This window comes from Lycium ferocissimum, chromosome 9 (assembly GCF_029784015.1).
Source record: "Lycium ferocissimum isolate CSIRO_LF1 chromosome 9, AGI_CSIRO_Lferr_CH_V1, whole genome shotgun sequence".
In the NCBI taxonomy this organism is placed as follows: domain Eukaryota; kingdom Viridiplantae; phylum Streptophyta; class Magnoliopsida; order Solanales; family Solanaceae; genus Lycium; species Lycium ferocissimum.
The window spans coordinates 11,962,554-11,986,499 of NC_081350.1; the positions used below are offsets into that span (position 1 = coordinate 11,962,554).

The 23,946-nt window shown below is 33.8% G+C and overlaps 1 protein-coding gene across 1 annotated transcript; it reads right to left on the reverse strand.

The window, feature by feature from the left end:
* Nucleotides 1-1,565: 1,565 nt before the first annotated feature.
* LOC132029641 (calcineurin B-like protein 10) lies at nucleotides 1,566-6,089 on the reverse strand. Its single transcript, XM_059418933.1, has 9 exons — nucleotides 5,931-6,089; nucleotides 5,662-5,836; nucleotides 5,477-5,559; nucleotides 4,603-4,662; nucleotides 4,187-4,295; nucleotides 4,046-4,098; nucleotides 2,957-3,037; nucleotides 2,761-2,873; nucleotides 1,566-2,313 (listed from the first exon to the last, which is right to left on the reverse strand). Exons 1-9 carry the CDS (start codon nucleotides 5,952-5,954, stop codon nucleotides 2,238-2,240), a joined length of 774 nt encoding a protein of 257 aa, XP_059274916.1. The 5' UTR covers nucleotides 5,955-6,089; the 3' UTR covers nucleotides 1,566-2,237.
* Nucleotides 6,090-23,946: the final 17,857 nt, after the last annotated feature.

Consider the following 23,946-nt stretch of genomic DNA (forward strand, 5'->3'; position numbering starts at 1 on the left):
TTGTTGTGACCGTAAAATTTTATATAATTTTAATGAATGTCTATCTTAAGAATAGTGGTGCACGGTCCTTACTCATGGCACTGGGTCTTCCTGAACTGAAACATTGCTATCGCGAGCAAGATCAAGTAGCAGATATGCTGGCAAAGGAGGGTGGAAAGCAACAGCTTTTTGATGGACCTCTAATTTTGCCTACGCCTCATGTTTTTGTTAATAGTACTGTTTTGGCCGATATGTACAACGTTTTGCATTAAAGACTAGTTTTTGTAAGTAATGATCCTGGACGGGGTGTTTTCCTGGAACAATTTGATGGCAGAAATGCCATAACAATTATGTAGTTTTTCTGAAAATATTAATACATCAGTAAGAGATCAATTTCACCAAAAAAAAAAAAAAGTGCTGACCCATATTCTTAAAAACCCTAATACTCCTCGGGGCAGTTGTTTCTTGGAATAGTTCATGATCATAGAAGACTATCTATACACCTAGCTTACTTTTAGGAACTATCGAAAGATGAGCCCCAAAATTTAGGGACATAAAGCAGTTGCCTTAGTGGCTTGTGTATTGAGCCGGACCTGTAGCTTATTTTTCAAAACCCACCAACCAACTATTTATGGCGCAACAGCATTGAATATTTTTATCGAAGTAAATTAAAAGGTTCGAGTAGTTCGTAGTTAACATTTTCATTGCCAGCTAGTGTTGGCAATTCAACAGCACAGATTGTGGCTCCCCACCTCCCCAACCACTCCACAGTATGATACCTCCTTGCTCCTTGGGCTCAAAATAGTTGTCGTTTAATAAGGTTAGTATTTTAAAAAGTTTGTCCATTAAAAGTATGCACGGCATAAACTTGTTAAGAAATTATCAAACTTACGCGACTTAAAATATATCATAACTTACAAGTTTATTCCGGCATAAAAGTTTGCTTTTCTCAATAAATATTTATTTTATAAATTTGGTAGTTCTCATCAAGTATATGCGGGTCCAGAGGCATCTATATCAACTCCATCAATGATGTACTCCTTCTTAAATGATGAAAAGAAGCATTAAAAATACAAATTCAACAGCACGGATTGTGGCTCCCCAACCACTCCACAGTATGATACCTCCTTGCTCCTTGGGCTCAAAATAGTTGTCGTTTAATAAGCTTTTAACTTAATATATTATTATCTTTTCTCAATAAATTTTTTTTTATCTATATCAACTCCATCAATGATGTTTTGAATGACAAATATAAAAGATAAAATGAAAAAAGCTACTTAATTTTATTTTAATTTTTTTTTTTTTAAATGATAAGTATTTTGAGACAAATATTATAAGTAAGGAAGATAAGTATTTTGAGACATATTTTTAATAAGAAAGGGGACTTTTCAACATTACGGTTAGGGAATAGTAAAGTGTTAACCAAAGTCTCAAAAGAAGTTAAAGAGTGGGACATGCTGGCTCAGGCTAACCAGACAAACTTGTACAGTTGTACCATATGTAGAAGCCATCTAACTGGCAATTCATGAAAAGGGACCATTTCTGAACTGGAAGCATGTGAAAAATAAAGAAACAGCCACTAGATATTAAAGAACAAACTTTCTAATTTATTGAAAAAATAGCACGAGATCTCCATACACAACAATTATGTAGAACAGAAAAAAAGGGCATTTCATAGTGATAGGCTGACAGACTGGCTGGTTATCATTAGTTTAGGAAAACTTGGATTTGCAACAAGTTATCTATGAGTGTTCTCAATGCATTTGAAGTACTTGTTTAGAACATGGAGTTGCGTTATTGCATTGAGGTGTATGCATTTCACTAGAGATGGATTTGTATTTAAAAGAATAATAATAACCTAAAGAAACAAATTCATGGCAAAAATGTATATACAAGGCAATTTTTTTTTCTCTTGTTGTTCCTTTTTGTTTTTTTGTATTGTAACTAGATGCCTAGGTTTGGGCAGAAATACATTTGAAGATTCACCAATCAATCTTCTTATATCACCATCTAATACAATGGACTTCAAAGATTGATTGTGAAAATGAATGAGACTGCCGATGGCAGCTTAAGCCATTATGACTTTTAGTAGAAGAAAAAGAAGAAAAGCTGCTGGCTGCTAGTTTAGACTTGATGACCAACATCTCTCCTGCTATAATGTAGGACATTTCTTGCAATGGCTCAAACCATCTTAGGCAGATTAACGGAATTGTCATCGCCAATCATATCTCAAGGCTATGGTCTACTACACAAGTCTGTCACAACAAATGGCTTTTCTCCGAGTCTTCAACCTGTGTGTGGAATACAAAACTTGGGAATGCAGTAGTGATGTCCCTGTAAAATAAAGTACAAGAAATCAATATTTTTAGAGGTTTCTTTCTGACTAGAAAAGTTTGGACTTCTCTGGTTTGCACCCAAAGAGAGGAAGCAAAATGACATAGTAGAAAACCAATTTTCTTTTTGCCACATGCATAGAAGGTATTCCTTCTGTGAGAGGAGAGAACTTGACCTAGCAAATGACCCACCGAACAAAAGAGAGTCCGTAAATGCAAAGGACAATGAAAAAGGAATACACATGATAAAGGATATTCACATCTTGTGTCCAGACATTTTTGACTATTCATGAGATAATAATGAGTAGATACCACAAGCTAGCTTCTTTCTTTGATGGAGGTTCAAAACACCAGAATTTTCTGTTGCTAATTAACCTTCACCAATTCTTTTGTTGAACCAAAATAATGAAAGCACAAAAGCCATGATAGAGAAGAAGAGTTAACATACTTCAAATAGGGAAGAGTCATGTTCTTCAGCAATGATGGGTGTCTAACAACAAACTCTTTCCAGTCCCTCTTATCAATCTTACCATCTCCATCAGCGTCAGCATCAGAAAATGTCTGTCAGCAACATGGAGACATAAAGATCATTATGATATGCAGACATGGGTTGAGAGAAAAGATCCACCTTGACTAAAGCATACCTTATCAATAATTTGCTCGACCAGTTCATCAGATAGCTTCATTTCAGATTCCATCAGAATTGCAATTACCATTTGCTTAACCTAAATGAGGAAACTTTCCAATCAATTCATTTGATAAATGCATCTAGTAATAAATTAGATGTCAACTTTAACAAACAGAACACCCCAAGGAGATTCCAGAGGTAGACCTGAGCTATGCATAGGGTTCTGCCGAAACTTAAAATAGCTGAAAGCATACATATTGATTTCAGGAAAGATTGGTCGCACTATTCTGGGAGCTGCCTCTAACTCCCCACCCCCAAGGATATTCCCACGTTCAGTCGACATATGGACAAACATTCATTAGTTCCAACAATGGTCCAAATATGTGCTTTCCTTTTTACCACTGATGGACGCTTATATTTCAATATCACTGAATCAACACTAGAAGAAAAAGAAGGGCATTCTGGCTTAATAGAAGGATAACTGATGACTTCTGATCAAGTTTTGGATCAGCATTGTATCAACTATGGAATCGATCACCTAAATGGGCGTTTAGAAGCTTCCAAGTTAAACATGCTTCTAAGCATATAATGCTATCAAGGAGTGGTCACTGCGGCCAAAATATTATCAATCTCAAAGCTTGTGCTTCATATATATCAGCTGTAATAGCTTTTAATAAGTTGTAGTAAATAACTTATGGGAAAATATCCTGTATGAACCCTTGTGTGGTGTCACTCTTTTGTCCCATTTTGGGGCACATGAAGTAGTTTGATATTCTCAGATATATAATCCAGTCTGAGCTTATGAATCAATCATTTTGCAATAACATTCCCATATGACTTTACAAATCCATCACTTTGCATTCAGAGTAGTTTTTGAGACATTATCAGATCTATATTCTAGGTTCAATTTCAGAATCAATCAACTTTCTAGGTTCACATTGGTGGAAACTAATCGAAGTTAGGTTATAACCTGTAATTATGTAAGAGAAAATTATATTCGAATTGAAGGTAGTTATTTAAAAAGCATCTGGTAGTATCACATCCAGTGGAGTAGAAAAGAAAGCCAAAGCTGTTGAAAGGAAAATTCCCAAAGTTGTTTACTCACCTCTTCTCGTTCAATGTACCCAGTTTGTCGTAAATCATACAATCTAAACGCAACTGCAAGAGAACCAAAAAGCAAAAAGTGATTACACACACCAGATGACTTGAATGGAACAACTATTAACTACATAAAAGAATGCCTTACAGTCTATTTTGTCTTCTACCGGAGCATAGGGATGGAAGATATTAAGTGCATGGATAAATTCCTCAAACTCAATGACTCCATTCTGCTTTTCATCAAAAAGATCAAAAACCTGCAGAAAAGGAACTGGAAAGCTCATCAACTTGAAACTAAAGGTGATTTCTTGATGAAGAAATTCAGGTCAGCCAATGTTGATACAAGGCAGATTTCTTATAGTAACTCTTTGCCTCATTTGTATGCTATCTCCAATATATATTTCAACCGTTAGAAAGGAGCATGTCCTCAATACAGTTCAACAAGATACTACATGTAACACTAAATCCACATATAATGTGCTATCATTATTCTCATACAATGGAAATAGATTTTCCGAGAGAGAACATGAGATGAACTAGGAACAGAAGTTTTAGTGCATTTACCCGGTCCAAGAAGAGATTCTCACCATATGGAGTTTGAAATAAGGCTAGCTGAAGCTCTTCCTGAAAAAAGAAAGCAAAAGATTAATATAATATGACAATATTTTCAAAACTCTGCATATACTTCGGTCAGAAAAAAGTAAAGAGGGAAAGGAAAAGACCAGTCAAGGATCTAAAAACTTGGCAAAACACACACATTGTGTATGCAGACTCATTCTCTTTGTATGCAGACTCATTCAATTTCAGGATAAGCTATATATTACTATGTCAATGGATAAAATACACACAAATACATTGTGCATAGTGTAGAAAAATTATTTAGTTCAGCACCACACCAAAGGACAAATGCAAGGGGCACACCTTTACTTCCAACACTTCAATTCCATCAAATGACAAAAGGGTTTCTCTTTCTCTTAAAAATCTACATGTTAATATTACTCTTTCACAAAATCATTTCAGTTTGGAAGAATCAAATAGAATTGTTTTTTTTCAAATAAAGTAACTTCAACAATGAGCAGCATCAAGAAGAATCAAGCAATATTCTGAGAAAAATGTTCCCTTTTTCATCATTTTGGACAGAGAATTGCAATTTTATGTACTTCTTGTAAAGTTCTTGAATATGCCGAATTAATCTAAGTGCACAGCACTAATATTCAAAAATTTGTCAGAAATTATCAATGGTGACAGATGGGTATAAATTTAAGTAATAAATCAATAATAACCAAAGCAATAGCAAATTTTCGCCTCGCATATTCTTGATGCCATCTAATGAAATTTCCTTAGCATATTCTTGATGCCATCTAATGATTACTTCATGGGAAAAAAATAAATAACAAAAGCAAAAGCAGGAAAAAAGGAAAAAAACAAGAAAACTCACCTTATGTATCAAACCATCATCAATAATTGAACAACTCAACTTCTTAAACAACTCGTGCAACGCTTCCACTTCATTTACATTAACTGAAAATCATAAATTCACAAAAAAAATAAAAAATGCTTCAACCTTTCAAAAAACTTCAAGAAAAGAAATTAAAAAGAAAAAGAAAAAGGAATGTTAATTACATCTTGAGTCTCTGGAAAGTCTAGCAAGGTCCGTGTAGTCATAACCCAACTTTTTTTTCTTGGGACGTTGTAATTCCAAGCAACCAGACGTAGCATATATTAATACTTCAATCAATGCAATTATTGGGAAAAATGCAGCACATAATTTCTCTGAGATTGTCAAAGAACTTGAACTCTGCAAAAAATGAAGAACAAAAACAAAACAATCAATTCTATGCATAGATAGATAAGAGAAGTTTTTATGTAAAAAGATTATGGAAAAGTGGTACCAGAGAATTGCGGGTGGAATCCATTTGATTTTGTATCACATTCTTCTATTTTGGTTGCTTTGCTCCTTGTACACCAGATAACCAATAATTGAGAGAGATTAAAAAAAGAGAGAGAGGAGAGAGAAATACGGGAGTATGTGTTTATGCGGTGTATGAAACATTGTCGTGATACGATTGAACTGCTTACTGACAAGTGACAACTTATTCATTCTCATCTCTACATTATTGGTAAAAATATACTGTGGTAAAGGGACGAACACAGCTTCCCATGATTGTACCATGGGCTTTAAAAATTATACACGCAATGAATGTTTGTACCATAAATTATATAAATTGTACAGTTTAATTAACTATTTCTATATCCCACATAGACATATATCATAAAGACTTAATATTTATTCCCTTCTCATGTACAGACGTATATACTTCAAATTTAATTCTCTGATACATTTATTTCCTCTGTGCACTTTTACTTGTTCACTTTTGACTTTTCGTGTTCTAAGTTTAATATTTATTCTCTTCTCATGTATAGACATATGCAATTCAATTTTAATTCTCCCCGCACAAATTTATTTCTTCCGTGCACTTTAATTTGTTCACTTTTGACTTTTCACATTCTTTAAGAATTAATAAATCTCACGTGGATATATGTCATAGTACTGAATATTTATTCTCTTCTCATGTATACATGTGTGCACTTCAAATTTAATTCTCCGACACATATTTATTTCCTCCGTGCACTTTTACTTGTTCACTTTTGACTTTTCATGTTTTTGCTGAATATTTATTTTCTTCCGATATATACATGTATGCACTTCAATTTTAATTATCCGACACATATTTATTTTCTCCGAGCACTTTTACTTGTTCACTTTTGACTTTTCACGTTATTTAAGAATTAATAAATGAAGTACTCTTTCCGTCCCATATTTCTTGGCCACATTATTTAACTTTTCACGTTCTTTAAAAATTAATAAATGAAGTACTCTCTTCGTCTCATATGACTTAGCCACATTACTATACTTGACTTTTCACGTTCTTTAAGAATTAATAAAAATGAAGTACTCCGTTCGTTCATATTACTTGGCCACATTACTAAAAATATATGTCTATTTTTCTATTCTATATTTTTCTTCTTTTCCTTTTCTGATATATATAAGTGTGAAGAGAGGACTAACACAACAATAGACATTTGTACCACAAGCTATATAAATTGTACATTTTAACCAACTACTTTTTTAATCCCACGTGGTCATATGTGATAGTACTGAATATTTATCTCTTCTCATGTATACACGTATGCACTTCAAATTTAATTTTCCGACACATTTATTTCCTCCGTGCACTTATACTTTTTGATTTTTGACTTTTCAAGTTCTTTAAGAATTAATAAATGAATTACTCCCTCTATTCCATATTACTTGGCCACGTTACTAAACTATTTTTTTACTGAATATTTATTCTCTGCTCATGTATACAAGTATGCATTTCAATTTTAATTGTCCAACATATATTTATTTCGTCCGTGCACTTTTACTTGTTCATAAATGAAGTACTCAATATTACTAAAAATATATCCAAATTACTTGTTCATTTACAAAATCAAAATAAAATTAATTAAATGTTTTACATCTTATCCTCTCCGTCCCATATTTCTTGGCCACATTACTAAAAATATATGTCCAAATTACTTATTTATTTACAAAATCAAGATAAAATTATAAGATAAAATTAATTAAATCTTTCCCATCTTACTCTTAGTAATAAATGTTCTTGAAAATAGTCAATTTTGATTAGGATGTATTTATTGGAGAGACATAGGGGTAAGATAGTAAAATATATCTTTTACTTTTGATTTCTTAACGGGGCGTGCAAAAGGAAAGTGACGAGTAATATGGACGGAAAGTATGTATTTTACCATAATATTCATATTTATGTGGTGTAAGTCTCAATAGCCTTCGAAAATAATTTGAAAATGAGTAATTAAAGGGTAAAAATTAATAATAAGAACACACAAATATTCACTCATTAATTCTATGGAAATTAATGGCCGACTCTTCGCATGATTCTCCTCACTCGTCTTGCATTGCCTAGCTTGATAGTCGCCATGATAAATAAAGGAATACAAGAAAAAGGATGACATGTATAAAAATATATATGCCTATAATATATGCATAGTCGTTATCCTTATACACAATCGACATAATTGAAGTTTGATACTAATTAATAATTACCATATTAGTTTCTTTCTCTTGATATGTTAACGTGGACAAGTAAAAATAAACAATGGGAGCGACTTTTATCTCTGTTTTTCTTCTTTGTCAATACTTTAAACGTGAAGAGATAACTAACAATTGCAATGCAAATTTGTACCAAAAGTTATTTTAATCCTCCTACACATAACTTGTTCACTTTTGACTTTTCACGATCTTTGAGAATTAATAAATAAAGTATACTATATTTTATCATAATATCCATATTTATTGGTGTATAATCTCAATAGCCTCAGAAAATAATTTGAAAATGAATAATTAATGTGAAGGGTAAAATAAAAAGAAGATTTTTTTTTCTTGATATGTTAACGTCGACAAGTAAAAGTGAAGGGAGGGAGTGACTTTTATTCGAGTTTTCCTTTATTGTCAATACTTTACTTATTTACTCTCATTTAAGTTTCGTTATTGTTTTCTTTATATTTTCATTTCAAAATTAAAATTTGGTGATTAATGATATAACATATATCTTTCTAATTTTGATTTCTTTGTAACAATTTGTTTTATCTATAATTGTTAGCATAAAAAATTATAATATATTTTTTAATTAATTTAATAAAAATATTTTATTAGTTTTGTTTTTAAAAAATTCAATATATACAACAATGGTTCTTATGTTTGGATCTGAACAGTTACTTAATTGAAATGGATATCAATCTGTTGGTATACATATAAAATATTAAAGAATTTAAAAGAAAAAAAATTTAGAATCAAAATATTAATTTTCCCTCATATTCTTATTAATTTTCTTTTACATCGATGAACAACTTTCATTGTCATGATAATGAGAAAAAAAGTCCGACTCTTTCCATCTCAAAGACTTAATTCCATCAACTCCATTTTTTAATTATAACTAAAGTGATGGTACATAAAATACATTTATATATGTTGCTATATATATATATATATATATATATATATATATATATATATATAACAATTAAAATATTTTTAAAAGTTATTTTCAAAATACAATCTTTAAACACTAAGCAATTAAAGTGAATAAACATGTTCGGCCCGTGCACCGCACGGGCATGTATTGCTAGTGTGTGTGTGTATATATATATATATATATCACGAAGATCGCTCTATTTTTCAAAAAAGATATTAATCCCTCCGTTATATATATATATATATATATATATAGATATATATATATATATATATATATATATCACGAAGACTGCTCTATTTTTCAAAAAAGATATTAATCCCTCCGTCCATTTTACTTATTCTCTATACTGATAATAGATGTTTACTGTTATTTGTTTAGATTCAAAACTCATGCGATAATTTATCCTTTATGTCCATTTTACTTATTATATGTTTAGATGACTTAAAAAATTAAAGGTGATATAGTAATAATATCATTTTGGTAAATGTTTAGGGCTTGTTTGGTACGAAGAAAAATTTTGTTAGTAGAAAATATTTTTCTAAAATGTTTTCTTGAAAAATAAATGGGTCTTTTACTTATTTTCTAATTTGGTAAATAAGTAAAATATTTTTTTCAAAAGCGTTTATATTTAATCTAGCAAAATACATGGGGGTGGGGAGTGAGGTTTCGAGGATGGTGGGGGTGGGACAGTCAAGAGGTGGGAATTGGGGGTGTTAATGGCTGGAGTGAAGACAATAAACTTGAAACGTTATTTATAAAACTTGTTTTCCCTATTTTTATTAGAAAATCATTTTCTTCATTTTTAAAAAATTTATTTTTCAAAAAAAAATATTTTAATCAACTAAACATGAAAAAAATAAAAAAAATATGTTTTCCTCAATACCATACACACCCTTAACGCCTCCGCTCCATATTGGAGTGGGTACGTGCCTTTAAAACTTTTGCAAGGTCATCTAATAGTTTTAACTATAAAAGTATATCTCCAAAATAATTCGTTATCTCTTATATTTTCAGTTTTCATTTAATTAACATCCTATTAATTATATTATTAATCAATGATTGATTTTTAAAAAAACAAATGCTTCTTATTTTTCTAGAACAAGTAATTTGGAAAACAGTTTGTCAAAACGGATGAATCAAAATAATAAGCTAAATTGACTTATACCAAACCGACAAGTTTAACATAACAATTTTCAAAAAATTATAAATAATATATATGCTATGCTGATTAAAATTTGATCGACGGTGTAATAAATATGATTTAAAACTTTTAAAATTTTAAATTTTAAATTTCCTTTTTAGAATAAAATATTTAAAAATACTTGAGATTGTTATGGTAAAGAAAAAGAAATTGTTTGATCATGCAGATTATAATAAACGGAAAAAGCTCAAATATGCCATCTAACTATCGGAAATGACTCATTTATGCCATCGAACTATAGGAAATGACTCATTTATGCCATCGAACTATAAGAAATGACTCATTTATGCCACTCATCAATAGTTTGACTCATTTATGCCATCGCCCGTTACCAAAATGACTCATCCATGCCATTTTTCATTAACGCCAGTTTTATAATACCAGATATGACACGTGGCCTCCAATTAGAGGTCTACGTCATTTGATTAAACTAACCCAATTTTGGATACCAAATTAATAAAAAATCCGACCCATACACATTACCCACCCACAACCATAATCTAGTTGGAGGTCACGTGTCATATATGGTATTGTAAAATCAGCTTTAATGAAATATGGCATGGATGAGTCATTTTGGTAACATGCGATGGCATAAATAAGTCAAACTATTGATGAGTGGCATAAATGAGCCATTTCCTATAGTTCGATGGCATAAATGAGCAAAACTATTGACGAGTGGCATAAATGAGTCATTTCCGATAGTTGGATGACATATTTGAGCCTTTTCCGTATAATAAATACTTATACTAGAATACAGTTTTCAAAAATTATAACAAAAGGCATTACTTTTTTTTATTTTATCTATTTTTTTATAGTTCTGTTCTTTCCCGGCCCTATGCCAAAATGATAACCGAACTGTTTCATTTCATTCGATCTAATCTTGTCTTTTTGTTAAGTTTTTACTAATTTTGTACGTAGACAATCTCAAATGTTGAGTGAATTTCTTCTTTTCCTTCGAAGTGTGGAGTTTATTATGTTACTCGTATACTTACGTATAGAATGATCGAAAATAGAAGTTGTTTTGAAAAAATAGCATATCTATAACCTGAATATATTTTTCTTAAAAGCTTGACGGAAACGGAATTAGGAAGAGAATTACTTTATCTGAAATGTTATTAAAATTATAAAACTACAAGAATTGCAAAATAAATATACTAAAGGACGAAATTAAATACAATTACCAAAAGTAAAAACTTATCTACACCCTTATACTAGACGAAATAATTTGACCTTGATAGTTAAAACTTAAAGTGAGCATAAATAACACTTAGCTATAATTAAGTGTTGAATGTCTTTGTAAAAGATATTTGTAATGCATTCATTCATTTTAAAAATTGAGTACGGATAATTTTTTTGCATTACGAAAACACATTAATTTGTTCTTTAATCATATATTTGCTCCTAACGTATATAGCGGCTGACTCTGTCTGTTTTACGTCCTTAATCTTGATTTATTTTCAGGAGCATAGATGAAATGAAATAAAACAATCAAGAATTCGAAGAAATAAAATTCTGACTACAATATTATTTTAATATTTCAAGATCAGATCTTTACTGATGGTTCAAGTGTTAAGGTGCTTATCTAATAAGGTTTGTAACTACACTTTATCTTATATATCTTGTGCCACTGCAACAAATATATGATCTTCAAAATGAAATTATAAGCTATAATAAGTAATTTTACTAATTATTAGCTTCTCCTGGAAAAAGTTATGTTTCCTATTTAAAAATATTAGTCACATGCTTTTAGTGACAGACATAAATTTCAAAGAAAAGGTTGTATTTCTACTACTATCTTTCACCAAAAAGTATATGAGTCACATGCTTTTAGTTACAAACACATTTCGTAGCAAAAGTTGTCTACTAAGGTCCTGCCCCCATCAATAAATGGATTGATGTGATTATTTGTTGAGTAATATTAACAACAAAAGTCATATTGCAGATGCTACTGCATTTCTCTATGCAATGGCGTTGGAAATATTAACAATATTAATCAATAAAACGAATAAAAGGATAGAATCACTTATCGGATCACTGCTGCGTCGTGGCAAGCCACTGCCTTAAAAGCGATTTCGGATCGACTACGGTGCAAATTGTTAAGCCCGTTCGCTCCCCAAGGTGCCACGGCACTCCCAAATACTTGTACTAGTGGTTGGAAGTTTGAAGTTTGCTCAAAACCAAATGCCCAAAAATAACACAAGAGGAAAAGAAGAGAAGAGTTTTTCTGTGTGTAAGTAACTCACCAAGAAGGCTAGTTTATATAGGTTGGAAATCTGAAGGAGTCAAACAGGATATAATTAGCCATTAACTCAGCCACTAAAGAGAACTTAATGAGCCATTAATCTGGTTGTTCAAATCAACAATAAATCAGTCAAAATGGAATTGAAGAGTCAGTTACTAATATGGAATAATCACTCATTATATTGTCACACTTAATGTCAAGAGAATGAATCAAGACATTTTTATTGTAACCATTGCATTACCCATGTAGAAATACTACAATAGGAATAAATAATTCCAACAAATGGTGCATCAACAATGGCTTTAATTAGATTATGGAGAATCAGTGATACAGTAAAAGAGATAACTAAAGTCATTGGTAAATACTCATGATATTAGAACTTGACATTGCTATAAATTAAGAAGCCAATCATGTTGACAAGTTGGCATCCCTTAGCCCTGGCAGATCTCTGTATATATAACACTTTTGAAGGCCTGTCTAGGCAAGTTAGAGGCTTGTTTACATATCGCGATAGATGACAACTTCCTTCATTTAGAGTCAAGAAGAAAAAAGCAAGCTCAAGATAAATTGGTTTTCAAGTGAGTTTTCAACTTGAGTTTTCAACTTTATAGCCACTATGTAACTATTTTTTGTTGTTAGCTTTTTAGCTTTATAAACTTGGTTTTCAAGTTCAACTCTTGTAGTAAAAGGTCAGACAAAGCCCCCATTTTACAAAGATATTCTCAAAGTGGCTATAAAATCGTGACTCAATTTGAAGGTTAAAAAAAACACAATTAAAAATTGTCAATGACACACTGTTTTTCAAGATAAAGTGAACTATTTTTAAAAAACTTAGGCATGAATAATTTCTAGCACACAATGTTTAATATTTAGATATGTATAAATTCATAAGTCAGAAATGTAAGCTAATTTAGAGCAGTTTAGCCAAACTTCAAATTTTGCTTTTAAAAGGTGCTTTTAAAGTGTTTTTCTTTGTCTAAAATTTTTGTTGTCGTCAAAATTTTTTGTTGGAAAGGTATTTTGAGGTTGTAACAACTTTTGTTTGGCCAAGTCTTTTGAAAAACGTTTTTATTATTGGTATTAGACAAGCTGCTGCATGTGTTTGTCATATTTTCCCAAAAGGCTTTTAAACGACAAACCAAGGATATATGTACCCATTTACTTTACGGGTACTTTATTGGTTTATTTGTCTTTTTCATTTTTTTTCTTTGAGCACTTCAAATGTGTAACATCTTAGTTCTCCTTGTTTTAAACATTTAGTGGTAATTCTCCTAGTATTAAGAATCACGAATATAATTTATATACATTAACAATATAGAAAAAAATTGTTTTATCGGTATTGTAGTTTGGTATAGCGCGCAGATATTTACTTTATTTTGTAAATTATATTAGACCTACTACAAATTTAACATTGATAGAACCTATGAATCCACCAAAACAATCCAAGGGACCTGGTCCCTAAACTGTTTTCACAGATATATACTTAAAGTAATTAAGGCAAGATATTTACGTGGAAAACTCCTTGCTCAAGGGATTAAAAACTACGACCTACCTCAGTAGGATTTCCAACTTCACTAAACTAAGCAATGCTTCAGATTACAAGCTTTTGCAACCTAGGAATTAAACCACTAATCCCTCCCCTTACAATAACTCTATTGCAAGAACCTTTTTGACTAACTGTAGTCAACCACCAAACTGATTCAACTAACTCTAGCTGAACCTTAACATCACTATAACTAACTCTAGCCAAGTTTTTACAACAAAAGCTTGATAAAAATAAAATACCTATGAAACTCTTCTCTTGGAAGTGTAGGTTTACAATGTGAGATCATAAAGACTAGACAACCTAGGACTCAAAACATCTTCCTTTGTCGAGATATGGTCCTTGAACTTGTCTTAGCTTTGTTCTTGAAAGCACCAAAGAGAAACAAAGTGTCACCGCACTTAAAGGATCCGAATTTTTGGTTTTTCAAGTGGTAGGTTGAAACAATGCCAACATTGTTTAAATAGGAACTCAAACGAGAGTACGTGATGATCGCGAGATGCGATGTGACCTCAAAAGAGTCGTTACACCGGTCTTTAATTTAGCATGCATACAATCTGATGTTGTGGTATCGCCCGGGAATGAAGGCACATAACTTTACGGTACATCATGTGATGTCGCCTTTTGAGTGGAACTTGATCAAGGACCTGGTCCTTGGCTTGTTTGTCAGATCATCAAAACTATAAGAAGTCATAACTCATCAATTTCGCCCTTTTTGATGATGACAAACTTGTAACTGATGTTCCCCCTGGGAACCAAGTTCCTCCTGTGAATTAAACCCTCAACTTTATGTTGACATTCTCACCTGCTATGTAATCAAGACAGCTGTGCACCTATACCAGGTTCACTTGGAACTTACTTCCCCCTAAGAACATGAACCATATCAATCTCATCAAAACAACTACGTAGCTATACCCTTGAGAACACGAGCCAGAGCTTACAACCATACAACGATATCAATCTCATTGCCGTACTATCCTCGCGAACATGAGCCAGAACTTACAACCATACAACAATATCAAGAAGAGAACTTACAACCATATAACAATATCAATCTCATTACAACACTATTTCCCCCTTTTGGCATCATCGAAAAGAGACACAAGTTTAGTACAAGCTTAAAGAAGTTCAAAGATATTAACTCGTGCCACAAGGCACTCAGGAGCACCGAAAGCAAGCAACCAAAACAATACAAAGGAGACACATATGCACAAAACAAAGAGAACACCATGGAAATAAATTTCAAAAGAGCTTAGCAGTCAATTTGTGCCACAAACATACAAAATAAACTTGTCATAGTGCCAATGTCATTAGTTAGACCAAAAAGAGTATTTTGCAAAAACAAGGACAAAGTTTAACAACGAAAGTGAACTAAGAGTATTGAGTCATAGGTTTGCAGGTTTGATGGGGTTGAAGGCTTTGAGCATCATGTCCAGCCTGGCATCTGCAGCTTTGTGAGTATCCAAGATCTGCTCCTGAAATTTTTCAACCTTCTTCTTCAGCTGAGCATTATCTTCACTCAACTCAGCAACCTCTGTTGTTCGCACGTTACTCGAACTGGGTCCTTCTAGCTTCAACTTAGCAATTTTAGCTTTCAATAGAGAATTTTCAACCCACAGCCTCTCCACTGCAACCAAAATCTTCTTGTTTGTCTCAGTAAGACTAGAAATAGTAGAGGTGCATCCTGCTCTTCCTTTCTTTTGCACAATATCACACTCCTCTAGGGTGCTTAAGGAAAACATTTGTTTTTTAATTCCTTTGGTGACCTTTCCAAAGGATTACCTTGAAGTGATCAAAGACTTTAGCCAGAAGGAAGCCATAGGGGAGACCATGCTTGCCATCCTTTGTGTCCACAACTTTCATCATGTGCTCGATCATGATAAAGGGTAGGCTGACCAAATGTCCTCCATCTAGTATCTCCATTAGGAACAGGTCCTCCTTAGATGCTATGTACCTCTTTTCAGTCCTAGGCAATACCACTTTGTTGACTAGCTCAAAAAGAAGCTGATATTGTGGCTTTATCTATTTCTTGTACAGAGTTTCAGTGGTCACCCGCTCTCCTATTAGGACTATGATACTTTTGAAATCGTCTGAGGCCTTGATGTCTTTGTCATTTCCTAGTTCTTTAATTCCTTCAGTTGGGACATCCAGAATTTTTCCCAATTTCATCCAATGTAAACTCAACTTTTCCAACCTTGCAAACCAAGGTATGATTATTTGTATACTGCAGATTCACAAAGAATTTTGCTACTTCCTTCTCATAGGCTAATGCAGGCCCTTCAAGAAGATGATCCCAACTTTGAGCTCTCAAGATCTCCATTAAATCATCAAATCCTTGCTGCCCAATCGCCTCCGGATCAAACACTCTACCAAGCAACACTTTTTGACCTCTTAGATTCTCTTGTCTCAAGTATTCTTCATTCCTTCTAGATTTTCCCTTTTTAATGGAACCAGGTCCCTCTACAAGATTACTTTTCTTTTCTTAGAGGAACCTGCTTCCCCACTGGCTGTGCTTTTTCTTTTCTTAGGAGAGGGGGTTACCTCCTTTTCCTTTCTTAATTTTTCAGCCACTTTCTCAACTTTTAGCTCGCCCACATTTTTATTTTCATCAAATACAGATTTTCTCTTTCCTTTTGAATTTCTTCTTTATTAGACACAGTCACAACTTCCTCTTCATCTATCAAACATCTCAAATTGACTGTTTTTCCAAACTTTCTTTTCATTCTAGTGCTCTTCTCCTTGTTACCTTGAAGAGCAGAGTTGAGTTGTGTTGTGTTGTGGCCCTTTGTCTAGTGGTAGGAGGTCTTTTTTATCTAGCGGATGTGGGTTTACCTTTGCTTTTACTTCATTTTGATTAAGCACTTCCAGTTTTGCACTTGAAGAACGTCCCCAGTGCTACATCTTCATCAGAGTTTATCTCTTTTCTTTAAGGATTTTCTTTTTCAGATGGTTTTGGGAGACCAGGTTCTTTTTCTGAAGGGTTTTCCCAGGGAATAGCAACGGTGGACAGAGGTATAATATCCCAACCATCTCCATCGGGACCAGGTCCTTCGTTCATTTCCTTTGTTCCGCTGGAATTTCCCTGTTCCCTTTCAGTTTCCACAATTTCCTTCTCAAACTCTTCTTCAACAGAAATCTTTCTCGATTCTCCATTAGCAACATCATTCACAACCTTTCTGATAATGTCATTAAGATAGGCACCAACATTGTCAAAGCCAACACTTACATTATCACTTCCTATTGGCAATTTCTGTCCAAAATCGTCATTGATTTCCACATTTTCAACATTTTCTTCTCTTAATTTCTCTATGTTTTCAACCACTACAGAACCTTTCTGTCTTTCTTCACCCTCAGTAGATATGACATCCACACTTGTCTCTTCATTAATAAGAGCACTCAAATTCTCCTTACACTTAGCATTTAGAGGTTCTCTATTAGCACATCTCTCTATAACTTTCTCACTATTCAGAGAATCTGGGTTACCTGAACTTGAAGATGTTTCCTTTAACACCCCTGCTTCCTTTTTAAGTAGGTCCTCTTCCACTATCGAGTGGACTTCAGTGATACCCTTATTCGTCACCTCCATTCTATCATCCTTCTCAACGGTTTCCTCAGAAGATCAAGGTATTGCGAAGTGGTCATACTCCCTTGTGTGTTGGGCTTTTCTGAAGATTTTGGGGTTATGGCAAAGGAGGAGTCTCTTTCATGAGTTAAGCACTGATCAGTAGTAGAGGGACCAGGAATATCTATTATAAGGGAAGACGAGATAGAGTTTTGGTCAGATGAGTTTTGAGATTTTGTGGGCAAAGGGATTGACTTTGGGTCCGATGAAATAGAAGGTTCGATAGAAGAGGATGTAGGGTTAGCTTTAGTAGAGGTGGGAGATAAAGATTTTAGCTCAGACATGGTTAAATATGCACTAGGGGAGAAGAGATGGAGCCGAAAAGAAAGAGGGTTTGAAGATTTGAATTAGTGAGGAGAAGAGAAAAGAGTGATTTTTGGCTTAAAGAGGAAAAGAGATTTGTTTCTTATTGGTTAAAGAAAAGAAACGGGTCGGTTCTGAGAAGATGGAAAATTTGACTCATTTAGAAGAGGCGAGAACTAATAGTGACATGGCACGTAGGCAAGATTAAAACGTATGTAAGTGCCTGAAAAGACTACTAACCTGGGTCAAAGGGACCTGGTCCCTTGACACTTTTGAGAACAGCTTAGGCACAAATTCTGATGAGTGCTATCTCTCCAATATTAGGTTGTCCTGAGATTGCCATGTGAGCATACCTGCAATGGTATAGGATTGAGTTAGATATCTCCAAAAAACACTTCACACATTGTACCTTTTCTCTTATCATAGCCAGTCACAGAGGATCCGTTAGATGATCTTGAATAACACTGACTTTGAATGATTTTTTTTTTATATGCACTCGACTCAAGGCCTTGATGAACAAGCGAGCAAACTGGTATATGAGGCAGACCCTCATGTAAGATGTCATTCTTTTCACATTGTCCCACAGAGGTTATATTCCACATTATCAAAAATGCTCTCGCTCTCTCTTGCTCAAATTCTGCAGATGACATACCATTTTAAGGTTTGGTGGCATCACTGACATCATTATTCAACTCATATCATTTGCTTATTTGTATCTAAAAGTCATCCATATTCACTCAAGATATCTCATTCCATAAGTATTCTTCAAATTCATAAGGAATCCAGTTCAAAAGACTTCAAAGATATCTGACAGACCGATTCTATCTCCTGAGGAGGAGTAGGGACCAGATCTTTTCTTCCCTTAAGATACTGTTGTTCCTTGTTGGCTACAGTCAATAATAACCCCTTGAATTTGGTTGAGTTTTACCATCCATCTCACCACTTAGTACAGAAATTAGTAGTTGCTGATGGTTAAGAGATTCACTTGACACCTCAGTGATCTTAGTATCCTTCATCCTGAGCAAATCATTGATTCTACTTGAGTTGACTGATCAAAGTACTTTTTGATGGCTACTATTGGTAAAACCAGGAGAAAGATTCCTTATTTGCCATTTCTTCTTTAGAATTTACTATCCATGAGCTAGATACCCTTCTCTTTTCTCCTCCCATGTCATTTCTTATGCAATATTCTTCAGACTTAGAAAGAGCTTAGCAAAGACATGCTAAGAGAAGGAGATTCTTTCACATCTTCTGAACACTTTGCTAAACCTTCTTCACTCTCTATCCTCAGCTTGAATCATCATTTCAACTTTTCACTCTGTCCTCCTCCGTCATAATGCGAATATCGTCTTCCGTTAGCCCATCTTGACATATTCTGGGAGATCTGTCTTCCTTTTCTTTGACACAATTTACCAGAGGAAAACTTGCACATCTCAATTCTAGTGACATGCCCTAAGAGCCAGTATCCTTCTTATTTGCATCATTGAGAGAGATCAATTATCCATTTGTTGACCAAATGAGGTTTATCATGTTGAGTTCCCTGTGGCTATCACAACTCAGCACATTTTTAGTTCAAATCTTCAACTTCGTACGCACAATCAATTCCAGGAAGAGTGTCTTGACAATTTTTCTCACATAAAGAGTACATTATCTCATTATGATAATACTTGACACGCTCTCACTTTTTAAGGCTTTGAGTGAGAGAAGATTTTCCATTTCTTCAGTCATTTCCTCAGAGCAGCACCATGTTCGAGCCACTGTTGACTGCCCCCTCTCACTCCAGCCTTTATGTATGGTCACTTGTTGGTCTTAGGAACCCATGCCAATTTGGGTCCCAAGTACTGATAGAATGGGTGAACTAGATGTCTGTTCGCCCCTACTAGTAACACACTCTCCTTCTTCCAAGGACCAGGTCCCTATTTTCTTTGTTTGCTCTCAACATCCTCTCCGTTTCTCTGTATAGATTGAGGTTTTGCTTTACTTAAGTCCTTATGATGAGCGGCATAATCATAATCCGTGCGCCACCAATTTTAGTCATAGAGGAACATTTACTCTGCATATTGTAGGAATTTTTGACTTGTTTAGCACCAAAACTCCATTTTCTTTCATCACCATTGCGTGTAGCCGCAGTTTTATCTAAGGCCAAGGTACAAAGGTGTGACATCTCAATTCAGTTTTGACTTGTTTTAGCTACTTTTGAAGTAGTCTATTCTTATCTACTTCATCAGTGAGGCTCATCCTGGCCTTTTCAAGTCTGTTTTCAATCTCAAGATGAATTTTACTTCCCTTCCTTTCTTGTTTTTTCCATGACGTGTTTATCTATTTTTTTCATTTGGTTGTTTAACAGAGTATTATTTCTATATAATTCCTCAACTTGTTCCGTTAAATCCACTATAGTGACCGCCATATCATCTCTTGCTTGTTCTAAGACATCAGCTTCCTCAGTAAGAGAGTTTTTCTCATTTATAAGGCTATGGTATGCATCAATCAATACATTTGCAAGAGATATTAACTTCTTTTGAGAGTAGTTTTTTGGATTTCTTTGAACATCGAGAAGATTTACCTCATTGTCATTCTCATCTTTAGATTTTGCCGCAAGTGCAAGGAAGGAATCATGTTGTGAAGCTTCCCCGTCAATATCCATTGAGGAAACCTTTCCAACATCATTTTCATCTTCAGATTTGTCTAAGGTATCTTTCCAAGCAGCTAGAGCCTCTTCTACTATGATGTCAGCAATAGTTTTTGAATTTAACTTGTTGATCGGGACCTGGTTCTTTTCCTTTCCTTCTTGAGCATTTCTGCTGCAACATCCCATTTTTTTTACAGTTCCTCAGTAATAGAGTTAATCTAGACTCCTCATTTCCTGGGTTATTTTTGTCCTTCTCCTTGGTAACTTTTCTTTTTAGCTCATACGTCTTGAGATCGTATATAAGCTCATCAAGAGTTATTTTTGCCAAATCTTTAGATTCAACGATGGAACACACTTTCTTTTCCCATGACATTGGTAATGCCCGTAGTATTTTGCAGTTAAGGGACTATTCCTTATATTCTTTACCCAGAGAGCGAAGCTCATCAATTATTGAGGAAAATCTAGCATACATATCAAAAATTGACTCTCTATCCTTCATTTTGAAGAGCTCATATTCAGTAGTGAGCATCTCAATCCTAGACAGCCGTGCCTTCCACCTTTCATAATATCTTGGTGGCCTATCGATATATTCTTCTTTCTCAAGACTTGGTGGATCAAATGTAACGAGAGATTCTTTCTAGGTGTTAACCTTTTAGAAAGCACCCGCTCTAATACCAATTGATAGAACCTATGAATCCACCAAAACAATCTAAGGGACCTGGTCCCTAAACTGTTTTCATAGATATATACTTAAAGTAATTAAGGAAAAATATTTACATGGATAACTCCTTGCTCAAGGGATTGAAAACCATGACCTACCTCAGTAGGATTTTCAACTTCACTAAACTGAGCAATGTTTCAGATTACAAGCTTTTGCAACCGAGGAATTAAACCACTAATACCCCCAACAAAGGCTTACAATAACTCTATGTAGAAAGAACCTTCGACTAACTCAGTCAACCACCAAACTGATTCAACTAACTCTAGTTGAACCTTAACATTATGACTAACTCTAGCCAAGTGTTTACAACAAAAGCTTGATAAAAACAAAATACCTACAAAACTCTTCTCTTGAAGAAGTGTAGGTTTACAATGTATAGATCATAAAGACTAGACAACTCTAGGACTCAAAAACATCTTCCTTTGTTGAGATCTGATCTTTGAACTTGTCTTAGCTTTGTTCTTGAAAGCACCAAAGAGAAGAAAGTCCACTAGGCGGCCGCACTTGTAAGGATCCGAATATTTAGGTTTTTGATCAAGTGGTAGGTTAAAAACAATGCCAATATTTGTTTAATTAGGAACTCAAATGAGAGCATGTGATGATCATGTGAGATGCATGTGACAGGACAAAAGAGTCGTTACACCGGTCTTTAGAATTTAGCATGCATACAAGCATTGCGGAAGTTTTGTGCACCGTGGTACTACTTGACCATACCCTTAGGAATAGCAAAGGTGCCATGAATTTAGATTCCCATGCCAGCCATGTGATGTACAATTGGTACCAAGATGGATGACTTGATCAAGGACCTGGTCCTTGGCATGTGTTGACACTTAATTTTCACCTCATAAGACACGTATTTTAGTTTTCAAGTTTTCTCGAGTCAAATACGGAGTAAGGATACACCCTTTAAAGGTTAAAATTCAAAATCCCGAGAAAATGGTAAAATGACGCTTAATTATTATTTCCTGAAAAAAAACTGACAACTACGAGAAATATGAGTTATTTAATTTCATCCCGCTCCGTCTAATTCGAGAAAATTATTAATTAAAACGACGTATAAATTACCGCTCATTTTTTACCGCAGTTTTTCATATTGTAAATATTGCTCAGATCTATGTTAATATTGGGCTCATTTTAAAGCTCGCATTTTAAATTTATGAGTTTTTATTTTTATTTAGCCTAAATAATTTTTATGTTTAGCAATATATGCATTTATAATATATGGTTTTTATTTTAATTAAATAGGGAGGGTCTTCTTTTACATTTTAATAAATTGGAGGGGGGTTTTTTTTTTTTTTTTTTAAAAAAAAAGGGGGGAGTGGAAGTTTGTTTCCACACCCCCCCCCCCCCCAAATTTCATTTTTCGTTCACTCGACATCCTTTACTCTCAAGGAGGCGATTTGGCGATTAGGTTTTTGGCCGCTTCTGGTGGCGTTTCACGGCTAATTTCTGGTCTTTTTGACCCAAATTGAGAGGACTTTTATGTCCTTTCATGTGTTCTTACTATTACCAGGTTTAATTTAGCTTTTTTTATTTTTTTGTTTTTTTTGTTTTAGCTATTTACACCATTTGAGCTGTGTTTTGTGGATGTTGCTCTGGTTTTTTCCACGCATGATGGTTGCCATGGGTAGGACCTCGAGTCCTTATCCATCTTGCGCACCACACGCACTTGTGTGGGAAACCTAGGGTAGTTTCCACTAATTTTCATCGGTTAGGTACGAATTTTAGGGATTTTATCCTATTGGTGCAATTCTAGTACAATTGCACCATTGGAATTGTACCGTAAGTCGATTTTTTCTGGCAAGTGTACTATTCTATGTATTTATCTGATTTTTGTGGATGTATTTGATTTTAGGGTACTAGTTTGTTAGATTTTTGTTTGTCTTATCTGTTTCCTTTTCGAAATTCTGATAAGGTACAATTTGGGGAATTTTCGTTTTGGGGTGGGGCGGGGGGAATGAGAGGACATGTGTCCTTCATTCTCATCCTAAGGATTCCTATACATTGTAGGTGATTTTAAGGATTTGAGGAGGGTTTTTGTTGCTTGGAGTGTTGAACCAATCCCCTTTTGATCTTTAGGTTGCCCCAACAAAAGGTAAATTCTCATTTCAATCCTTGTTTTCATTTCAAGTTATGATTATCTATTGTTTGTGATGTTTGTTAGTTGGAAAAAATTATTACATATTACTTTGGTTATATTTTAATGATTAAGTGAGCATTCTATGTCTTTTTTTTTTTTTTTTTTTTTTTGTGATTTGAAATTGAAAAATGAGTTAGAGAGCTTAAACTTAGATAATGTTAAGTAATTTTGAGTTGGTTAAGTTAATAAAAATGAAGAAAAGATAGTTTAGGTTAGGATTCTTGACACTAAGTTAAGTAGAGTTGATATTTTTGGTCTAAGTTAGTTACTTTTAATGTTTCTTGTTAAGTAATATTAGTTGGTTGAAAATCTGTCCTAGTTTGTGATCTTATATCTTCTTGAAATTTGCTTGATAGTTTAAAATTATGAGTTAGATTGGAAAACTGTTTGGATGGTTTGAAAGGAAAATATGATTAAGTGAAAACACCTTTAAGTCGAAAAATGTCCCTT

Coding starts and splice junctions, on each gene's coding strand:
- LOC132029641 (XM_059418933.1), bottom strand. CDS start 5,954: ATGGATTCCACCCGCAATTCTCTG. Junction 4,663..5,476: donor ATGATGGTTTGATACATAAG/GTGAGTTTTCTT, acceptor TTCTTTTTTCAG/GAAGAGCTTCAGCTAGCCTT. Junction 2,314..2,760: donor ATGACTCTTCCCTATTTGAA/GTATGTTAACTC, acceptor TTTATTTTACAG/GGACATCACTACTGCATTCC.